We start from the raw sequence: 10277 nt of genomic DNA on the forward strand, positions 1-10277 counted from the left end.
TACCTAAATCACCGACCAGTTCTGGTGCTGCCCGCGCGGGGCTGCCTCGCCCGCCGCCGCCGCCGCCGCCACCGCTGCCGCCGCCACCGCCGCCGCCAAGGAGAGGACCCTGAGATCATGCCTGGACCAGCCCCTTGGCAACCTGCGCCCACCGCTGCCACCGAGCCTCGGACTGCCACAAACCCGTCATGGAGGGAGAAGCCACGGGTCCCCAGTAAGGTAAGCCCGAGGGAGGGAGAGACAGCGGGAGGCAGCGAGGGAAAGCAAAGCTGAGAGGAAAAAGGAAGGAGGGGAGAAGGCGAGAAGAGAGCCCGGGAAGAGCAGTGTGCGTGCTGGTTTCCCAAATCTTGCAGCTTCGAGAACCGCCGCTGAGCGGCGGCAGCCTTGGGCGACTCAAAGCGCCAGGGACAGCACAGAGCCGGGTTCTCTGGCGGAGGCCTCCACGCTCGCTCCCCTCGGCCGCTCGCTCTCCCCCTCTCTCCCTCCTAGCTGCCCGCCCGCCGAGACGCGCGCTCCCGCGCCCCCTCCCCCCGAACGTCGCCCCCCCCACCTCCGGCGAGCAGGAAACGCGTGGCCCTGTCGAGGGCCGCCAGGTGGGGGAGGCCGTGCTGGGGGAGGGGGCGGCCAGGCCTGGGTCCATCTAACCGCGGCCCCATCACTAAGATGCGCTGCGGACCGGGCCTGCTCCCCGGATTTAGGCAGAGGGTCATCTGGGATGGGACACCCACAAAATAGCTGGCCTCTGAGAGCCTCTCTGGGGCTCCCTAAAGAAATCCTGTTTAGCTTCCTCTGCCTATGCAGCTCCCCTCTCAACTGAAACCACTGGTCCAAGACAGCCACAATCCAGATATACTAGCAAGTCATAAAACTGAACAAAAGCCGACAAACCTTACGGCACCAGGGCTATAGGGCCCAGACAAATTACGACCGTCTAGGTAATATTTAAATAGATGCCTAAAGTAATTGCAGGGGGCTCAGGCTAGTACTCCTGTTGTAAAAGTGGTGGATGGAATAAAGTGGAAGGTGAAGATAAGAAGTTAAAAAAAGAGGTAAAATTAAAAGCTTCATTCCACAGCTTTTATTCTATAAGAACATAAACATCGTCTTTTTTCCACGCACAGCAGCAATACAATATTAATTTATTCTGATTTAAGATTAGAAGTAAATAGAGCTAGAACTAACATTTATAATAATGATAGAATGCATTTGCTTAAAACATGATTGGCAATTTTTCATAATAATAGACATTTATACAGATTTGTATTTATAATTTTTCTTTTTCTGCACCTACAGGTTTGACCCTTTTATGCATGTAACTTCACAGTATAAAGGAAATCCAAACAATGTCTCCCTTCTCTAGTTTATTCTGCTTGCCTCAGCCCTCCTAGGCTTCCATGAATTTCAGAAAGCCACACACAAATAAATGTAAAAAAATGTAAAATAATAATAATAATAATAATAATAATAATAAAACCTCCACAAGATAGGGAGAATTGTGGTGTGCTTTTCGAGCGTTACCAGTGGTAACGATTTTAATGACAAAAAAAATCCACCAATTCCACATGTATAAACAAAACTACATTATTTATCAACAGCCAGAAGAAAATGGAAATTCAGAGGTAAATGAAACATTTTAGTCAGGCAATGCAAGACCTTACACAATCTGGAAGAGAAGTTTCCTTCTCTTGGTCATTCTTTTTTTTTTTTTTTTTTTTTTTCTTTTAAAGTTGGGATATCTTACAGAGGAAGGAAAAATTAATCATTCTCTTTCTGCTTTTTCAATCAGCCAAAGCCAAGCCCTATTGCCAACCTGCATGTCTATGCCTGTATGCCCTTCTCTTGGCCAAGGAAGAAAGGAAGAAGAAAAGAGAAACTCAGGGGCCTGTATCCCCTGATTAAACACAGCCCAGCACTCCAGGCAGGGTAGCCAGTGGCGGCTCCTTGCACCATTGACCTCAGGCCAGACACCTCAGCGCCGACAATGGGACCTCGGTCTTCTGGCTAGGTTTGTCCGAGGTGGGCAGGAAACCAGCTGGAAGGAGGATAGGGGCTATTTCAAGCATTGAGACCCCTAGACAGCAAACCAAGCCCAGTCAGGACTTGACACTTAGGACAATATCTATCTCGATAGAATTTAGCGCGATATGGCTTTTTCCCCCAGAAAACAAGTAAACCAGCACCAAGCAAACAAAGAAACAAAAAGTCAGAACAAACCAGCCCTGCACAGATGTAACGGCCCTGGAGATGGCGTGTGTGGGAGGGAAGAATGGGGCTCCGGCACAGGTGCGAGTTCTGGGGAGGAGGCTGAAGACAGAGGGAGGGGACGGGCGCTCTGGAAGCGAACAAAACGGCGTCGCCTGGAGCTTCATCAGGAAAAATTAAAGTTGGCTGTGAGCTCCCGGATCCGATTTTCTCGGTTCATTTTCTTCAGTTTCATCCTGCGGTTCTGAAACCAGATTTTCACTTGTCTGTCCGTGAGGTGGACGCTGCGGCTGATCTCTAGGCGCCGCTCTCGAGTAAGGTACATGTTGAAGAGAAACTCCTTCTCCAGCTCCAGCGTCTGGTGCTTGGTGTACGGGCAGCGCTTCTTCCGGCCGCTCTTTGCAGTGAGCCAGTTGGCTGCGTTTTCGCCTTTGGAATTGCCTGGCATTTAAGAGAATACAGAGGGGAAGGTTAAGTCGAGGCCACGCGAGCAGCGCGCTGGGGTGAATTCCAGACGTCTTTCCCATAAGAGGGATGCCCCAAGTCACAGAGAGAAGGGTTATGCCCCTGTTTGGCTTGCGGAGAACAAGCAGTTCCTCCAAAAGGCACAGCAAATTGAATGGGCCTCCAATCTATACTCACCCTCCCAATTTACATTTTCTTCCACTTTTCCGCCCAAACACCTGTTTCAGTACAAAGCTGCCAGGGTGCTTGTAGAATGAAAGACCTAGGAGGGCAGGCTGCACATCTTGAACTTAACGCCATTCTTTACATCTTGTCCGTGGCAGACAAGCATTTCCTGCGGCCCCCAGGTTGGGGAAAAGGAGTGCTCACTTTAATGGGGGGCCGGCAGCTCGGATGTTTTACCACAGCCCCCTGCTTGCTGAAGGCCTGATGAAGAGGAGAATGGCATAGTTGGGCCAGTAGGGAAGGAACGAAAAACTGATTTTGGGGTCAAGGGCCCTCCTTGCATCTCTGCAAGGGCCAGGGGTATGCAGCTGGGCGATTCCGAGTTTCAGGGGAAACGAAATAACCCCTCTCTACATTTCTGCTCAGGGCCCCCGCGTCCAGGCCGGATTTGCTTTTTCTTCTCTTGCAACAAGGATTCCCGCCCCTCCAGCAACTTTGAAAAAGGCATGGGGGATCGTAAACTCGAACTTCGCCGGTTAATGGGCTTATTTATTGGCGCTGGCGGCTGCTTATTTTGGATGCCTTACAAACATCCGCACTATCTGCGGGCGAGCCACTTTCCCTCCCTCCCCCTCCCCCCCGCGTGGGCCGCGCCGTGCAGGCTGGGCCGGGACCAGGGGTTGGGGTGCTGCGGGCCACAGGGAAGATCATGAATAGGAGGGGGGCTGCTCGCTAGTGTCGTCGCCTCTAGTCAGGGTGAGCCGGGGCCAGCGCTGAGAACGTCTTGGTGTGGGGCGCTAAGCCGGACATGAATTTTTACTGCGTCCCCACGCCCAAATATTAAAAAGCGAGTTCATAAGGTCAGCCTGCTTGCAGCTTGGGCCAAGGCTGGCCGGCTGCTGCGCGGACTCCTGGTTCTCTGCTCCTTCCTTTTCTTGGGTCTGCCTGTCTGCCCTCCTGACTGCAGCCCTCTGGCGCGCCCTGCTTACCCAGGGAGTCCTTCTCTGGCGAGGCTTTGCTGCTCTCGGAAGGGGCCGGGGAGAGCTCCTCCGCCGCCGAGGATGACGCGTGCGCCTCCTCGTCGCCCTGCGAGCCCCCACCGCCGCCGCCGCAAACCAGCGTTGGGGGCGGCGGAGAATCTAGGGCTCGCTCCTTCCGGGCGGCATCCGCAGAGCCAGAGGCGAGTGCCGGTGGCGGGTCGAAGCCGCGCCCCGGGGGCTGCGCGGGGAATGGGCTGCCGCCGAGCTGCTGCACGCCGCCGCTGCCGCTGCCGCCGCTGCCGAAGCCCTTGGCCGTGCCGTAGGCCTGAGAGAGGCGGAAGTAGCCGGGCACTGGCACTCCGCTGGAGGCTCCCAGGGCGCAGCCGTCGGGTGGCGGGCCCCGCGGGAAGGGGGCCAGATCGGTGGCGGCCGCCGAGCTTTTGGGGCATTTGTCCGCCGAGTCGTAGAGGCAGTAGGAACTCTCTTCTTTGATGTTCTGGGCGAAAGAGCACGAGGTGGCCTGTGGTGGGGCCTGGGGTGGTTGTGGCGGGGGCGGCTGCTGTTGCTGAGGCGGCTGCTGCTGCTGCGACGGCGGCCCCTCAGGCGGCTCCATACGGCAGGACCGGGGTGCGTCTAGCCACAGGTCTATGGGCGCCGGCGCATAACCGTGCGCTCCGGGGCCCAGGCCCCCACTACCGCCACCACCGCCAGGCGAAGCCGGCTCATTGCGCTTGCCGCCCAGTGCGGGGAAGAGCCCGCAGCTCTGCAACCCGTAGGGCAGGTCGGTAGCGGGCGGCAGGTAGACCCCGCCGTGGGCGTAGTAACCACTGCCGCCGCCGCCCCCAGCGCCACCGCCACCACCTCCCGCTTCGCCTCTGCCCGAGCTGATGAGCGAGTCCACCAAAAAAGAGTTCGCGGCGGGGCTCTCCGAGCATGACATTGTTGTGGGATAATTTGGCGAAGGGAGCAGATAGCCCTTTCTGGCTGACATTTCTTGTGCAAAACATGCTGAATACGATTAGCAATCCCCCCGCACCGCGGCGGGCGTCCGTAGCCAATCCCGAGCCAGAGTTTCCGCGCGACCACTCCCAGTTTGATTTCGTAGGCGCAGGGCCGCTCTCCGAGGGCGCCCTCAGAGCCCGCGATTGATATAAATATGTAATCTGTATTGATGGGCCAGGAGACGCACGCCTGACACCTTGGCCTGAAGGCCGTGAGTTGTGGGGGTTGCCCTAAAGTGACTGGTGGGGGGGCCAGGCCTTAGGCTCGCCCCGCCCCTATTCTGATGTGAGCCCTAAGCGAGGGTCTGTTGGAAGCGTTCTTGGGCCCTGCGCAGTTAACAAGTGGGGTGTTTACGGTGCGCACCCCCGCTCGCCTTGAGTGTTCCCCAACCCTGTTGCAGAAGTGGCCACTAGGCCCAGGAACCCCATGAGTACATAAGGGAACCATGTCGGGGTCTCACGTTCTTCCTATTCATCTGTGGACCTGGAGATGGCCCCATCTCTGGAATCTGGCTCCTAAAAGCAGCAAACCTGGTCCTAAAGTGGTTGGGATTCTCGCAGTGTCCGGAGTGAATTGGAAGCTGGCTATTGCTATACTTCTGACGTCTCACACTGAAAATTCCCCAAAATGCAATGACTGATTCCTGGTCCTTTAGCCTCCAACACTCTCCTACCCCGTGGATTGATACAGTCAGGATTTACCCCTCTTAAATGCTCACCTGGCTTGCCTTTTCTCCATCTCCTGTTGGGGAACCTTGGTGGTTTGGCTTAAGTGAGCATGGGAAGTGACCGGCAGCCTTGGTCAAAAGGCTATCCCCACCAGACAGGAGACCAGAGCCAGGTCCAGGCACCCCTGCCCCCATCACCCTGAGCAGATCCCATACTCAGGTCCTTTAGGGGAATTGAAAGATTGACCCTAGGGTATTTGTTCTAGTAGGATGGGGAGATCTGGAAGGGAAAACTTGGAGGAATGTGCCCAACACAAACCTGTACCACTGTTCCCTCTCCTTTTAGCCCTGGCATTCCTATGTTCCTGAAAGCTATAACAAAAACTGATATTACTACTCCTCTGCTTCTCCCCACTTCTCTTTCCCCATTCCTTCCAAACCTATGGCTAGGCAGTTCTTCCTCCTAAGGTGTTCACATTTTAACAAGGCCCAGGGTGAAGAAATCTATTACCTCAGAGTCCAAGCTGGGCTTCAACCCTTTTGTAGGAGAGTTCCAAGCCAGGCCCTTTGCTCAACAGATGCTGACTGGATCCTACTCAGGGGTGCTTTCTTAGCCAATTGGCCAGCCTGGGACTCTAGCCCCCAAGAATGGGCCTCCATACCAGGTTCAGGAAATGTGACCTTTTCCTGCTGGATCCAGTGAAGCCTGGGGAGATCTCTGCCTTGCCCCTGACCTGCGGGGTACAGGTCTCCGGAATGACCCAGGCTGGCTGCCCAGTCAGCTTCAATTACTGACTTCAGAGCCCAGGAAGTAGAGTGATCAGACCTCTGCCAGTGGCAGGGAAAGACTCTCACATTTGGGTGGTCTTGTTCTGCTTTCTTCCAGGATGAACTCAACTGAGGAGGAAGGCATCCTGAGAGTGCACGGTAGAGCTAGCTAGGTACAGCCCAGACTCTGGTTTCTAAGGATCCAGCAGCTGCTATTGTGGCTGCTCTCTGATCAGTGCCCAAGAGGCCTTACCACTGCTATAGTTATACAGTGTTCCAGCCACTTCCACCTCTATCCCTGTGATGACTGGCTCTGCGCAGACTAGGTATCAGAATACAAACTAAGGGGATAGTGGAGAGAGAAAGAAAGAGGGACAGAAGGAGAGAAGGACAGAGAGAAAAAAAGAGAGGGAGAGAGGAGAGCCTGAGAGAGCCAGTTTTCTCCATCCTGACAGAGTTCTCAAGCTGTAGCGGCCACTTAGTGGAATCAGAATCAAGACTCGGGTCTGTGCTGACACATCGTGCGGTAACTCTGCACCCAAGGCAAAGACAAATTCTTATCCTCCTAGGCCTAAGGGGCCAGCAAATCTGAGCACTGAAAAGCTTAGAGCACTGCTGCCTAGGGTCGTTCATGTCGGGCTTCTAGAATCTGCCTGGTCCCTACTCTGCTCAACAGAGGGTGAAACTGGCTGGAATTGTGTTTAGCAGTGCCACCTGGGAATGCCACAAAACTGGGGACTTCCTGAAAAAGATACTTTGCTCCTCAGCACTGCCCTTGCCTCTCTGGAAAGGTTATGTGGGAAGTGTAGATGGCAAGAGGGAGGAGGGTTCCTCCAGGAGAAGGAGCCCCAGCAGGCCAGCATGCCAGGATCAGGGCCTAGAGCCCTGTCTGTCCAGATCTAATGCAGAAAGCAATTTTCCAGGTGCAAATTTAGGAAGGGAAGTTGCTGTTGGAGAATGTTTGAGATGGTAGAAAGCTACAAAAATAAAATGAAAGACATTGATGAAAACCTGTCTTTCTTAAACTTTAAGGATGTCAGGGACCCCTCTGGAAAATAAAAGGTAAGTTCTGACTTACACTGTGAAAATGCCTATCTGTGCTTCCTACAATTCAACCCTCATTTTTAAGAAATTCACAAACCCCTCAAAGTCTTCTCCTGGAGCTCTCCAGAGCATCCAGGACTCTCCTGGGACTCAAGGGACCCTGCCAATTTGGCTGGTAAGACACGCTGATGCCCTGCCTCAGGCAGACTTAGGCTAGTTTTGGCCAGGGCCCTGTAGGACCGCCAAATGGGTTTCTGTGCTGGATGGGATCCAGGAGCCTGCACGTGCCAACTAAGGTTACAAAAGTTAGCTTAGTGTACTGTGTCTGCTACAAAAGGCCACCCCTGCTAAAGAGTGAAGGAGCTGGAAGACCTGCCACCAGCATCATAGCCCGTAGGGTTGGCACTTGGGTCTTCATCGATCTTTGTGGTGGTTGGTATGCGTTTCTCCAGCGTGACTCCCCCCGCCCCCGAAACCGAGTGTTGAGTTTGAGCATTCTTGCTTAAAGAGAGAAAAAAAGTGTGTAGGTCTGTATGGGAGACCCTCTATGGCCTAGGACCTCTCTCCCATCCCATTCGGACATGCTGCGCGGGGAAGGAAGAAGAGTCCGTGCCGCGCTCCCTGCGCAGACTGGCCTGCTGCGGCTGGTTTAAAAATCAACGCAGCAGAAACTCAAGTTAAATGCCACTTAGTGCCTCCTCAGCTATCTAAGTTGGTCTGGAGCCCCCAGGATCCCTGACCAAGCCCAAAGCTCTTGGGTCTTTCTAGATTGTAACAACGAGGTGTTAGTCTCCTCAATAAAATATTCCCTTCGTTTATGGATCGCTTTGGTTTCTGGAGGTCTCCCATTCCCGGAGAGAGTAAGAAAAGCGATTCAACTACCGCATGGTCGGCTTCTGTCCACTCTCTCTCCCTCTTGCCCGTTTGCCTTCGTTACCTTTCACCCTTCTTTCCTGAATTTCTTTCTCTTGCTCAGGATGCCTTTGACCTAAAACCCTGGGTTGCCTGCTTGCCTCAACCAGGTTTGTGCAGCGGTTCCGCCGCCTCTCTTGCCGCCGCTGTCGCTGCCGCCAGAGTCTAAGCTTTATTCAGGAGTAAACACTGCCCATTTTCTACCTGGTGATAACACTTGGTCCCCTCCATGGAGCCGAGATAAACACCAGGCCCGTGGAACATGCAAGCCCTTTGGCGGAGGATTACTTTGCAGTTCACTAGAAGCAGATTCCTCTTCCTGAGTAGGCCCTTCCAAACAAGGAGAAATAAATTACAAAAAACAAGTTTTGTTTTGTTTTTTTTTTAAACAGGAAAATAATGAGGTCCTAGGCTTGAGATAGCCAGTAAACAATTTATATCTGGCAGACATTCTCAATACTTTCTGGGTTCCGAATTATCCAGCAGGCTGTGAGGTTGGGCTGATGCTCCGTAGAGGAAAAAAAAAATTAATGCTTTTTTCTCATATTCAGCATTAACAAAAATTCAGTGCTTTCTCTAATTCACGAATTTATGCAGAACTAAATAATTTCCAAAAGCAATGACGTTCTTTTTCTGATTTTTTTTTTTTAAGAATGTCAACAGTTTCAGGGATATTTAATGTGTCTTCTTTGAACTGATCAGGTGCAATCTATTCTTAAACAAGCTCTAAATTTTTTTTTCCAAGTACAACGACTGAGCTAGCCCTTCCCCCCCATCATGGGGAGAGTGTTGGGACCTTTTCGCACACTCCTTAAATTGCAATATTCTTAGTTTCGCCCACGATAAATGACCCCTTGCCTTGAAAGGAAAGGTCCCTCTGAGATTGTAGGAATAGCTTCTACTGCAGAGAGCCGCTCACGGTGTGGGTGCTCATTTCTTTTCATTGCTGCCGTTTTCTGACATAGTTTGGGAGCCCATTCTCAACAAAGGCTAGTTATTCTGATAATCAAAATTTACATGCACGCGGAGAGGCAGCATCTACTTTTTCTGGGACTCTGTAGAATTCCACACACTGCATATTTTGGGAAAAGAAACTATTTCAAGAAACTGTTAAAGTATTAAAATAATTTAAATACAGGAAGAAAAGGAAATTTTAATTTTTACTCCAAAACCTAAGCATTTTGATAATTTAAAATTCAAATTATGACAGCCCTGAAGGAGTGACCGCTTGTTTAGACTTTATCCTCTGGCCCGCTTTAAAAGTGGATAGGTATTTACCAATGCGTTTTTGCATATTTGCGAAATCTAAAAAAGATCTCACGTTCGCATCTAAGAAATTGCTGCAAAATCCCAGCCAGGTTTATAACAGCACATTCCAGATAAGCAATACAAAGACTTCTCCAGCAGTCTCTAGAATCAAATGCGACTTCACCGAATTGGTCTTTTTTGGGAACAAAGGTTTTCCCTAGTCTGCTAGGCAGACCTCAGACTTCACCTAGTAGGAAACCAACAACCTCCGGCAGTCTGCCCCAGGGAATAAGCCTGCTCCAGCGGGCTGCCGACGAAGACCGACCACCCTATTGTTTTGAGTGGAAACTTTCTGTTTCCCGCAGTCCTCCTACTTCTCCCCTGCCTCACAGTTCCCTATCTTAGCAGGGTTGGGACCCTTTAGCCTGGAGGCCTCCCACCCTCGGCTCATTCTACTCTGAATATTTCCACCAAATCAAAAGATCGCCTTGGATGAAATTCTGGCGCATGGAGCTAAAATCAACAACTTTTCCCACTTAGGCCTCCTTTTGCTTTCCAACCTTAGAGCGATGGGAGAAGGGGGATGGGACGAACGTCTACTGCGTCACCCCACAAACCCAGTTATGTTCCCGGCCCCTGCTTAGACAACGGCCACCTCCTCACTCCCACACATACAACAGTGAAAGTGCTAAACTCGTGTCCTCTTACCTTGACACATTTCCGAAATCACTGCCAAGGGGCTTCTCCACGCGGCGACGCCAGCGAGGCCTAGCGAAGGCACGTTGCTCTAGATTACACCAACTACTTCTTATGCGTGACCCCCC

The 10277-nt window shown here is 52.2% G+C and overlaps 1 protein-coding gene across 1 annotated transcript; it reads right to left on the reverse strand.

Annotated features, from left to right (window-relative positions):
- Window positions 1-1675: 1675 nt before the first annotated feature.
- On the reverse strand, window positions 1676-4803 carry Hoxa10 (homeobox A10). Its single transcript, XM_047561214.1, has 2 exons — window positions 3822-4803; window positions 1676-2643 (listed from the first exon to the last, which is right to left on the reverse strand). The coding sequence occupies exons 1-2, from the start codon at window positions 4801-4803 to the stop codon at window positions 2369-2371; spliced, it is 1257 nt and encodes a 418-aa protein (XP_047417170.1). The 3' UTR covers window positions 1676-2368.
- Between the last annotated feature and the right edge of the window lie 5474 nt (window positions 4804-10277).

Source organism: Sciurus carolinensis, chromosome 8 (assembly GCF_902686445.1).
Source record: "Sciurus carolinensis chromosome 8, mSciCar1.2, whole genome shotgun sequence".
NCBI lineage: Eukaryota > Metazoa > Chordata > Mammalia > Rodentia > Sciuridae > Sciurus > Sciurus carolinensis.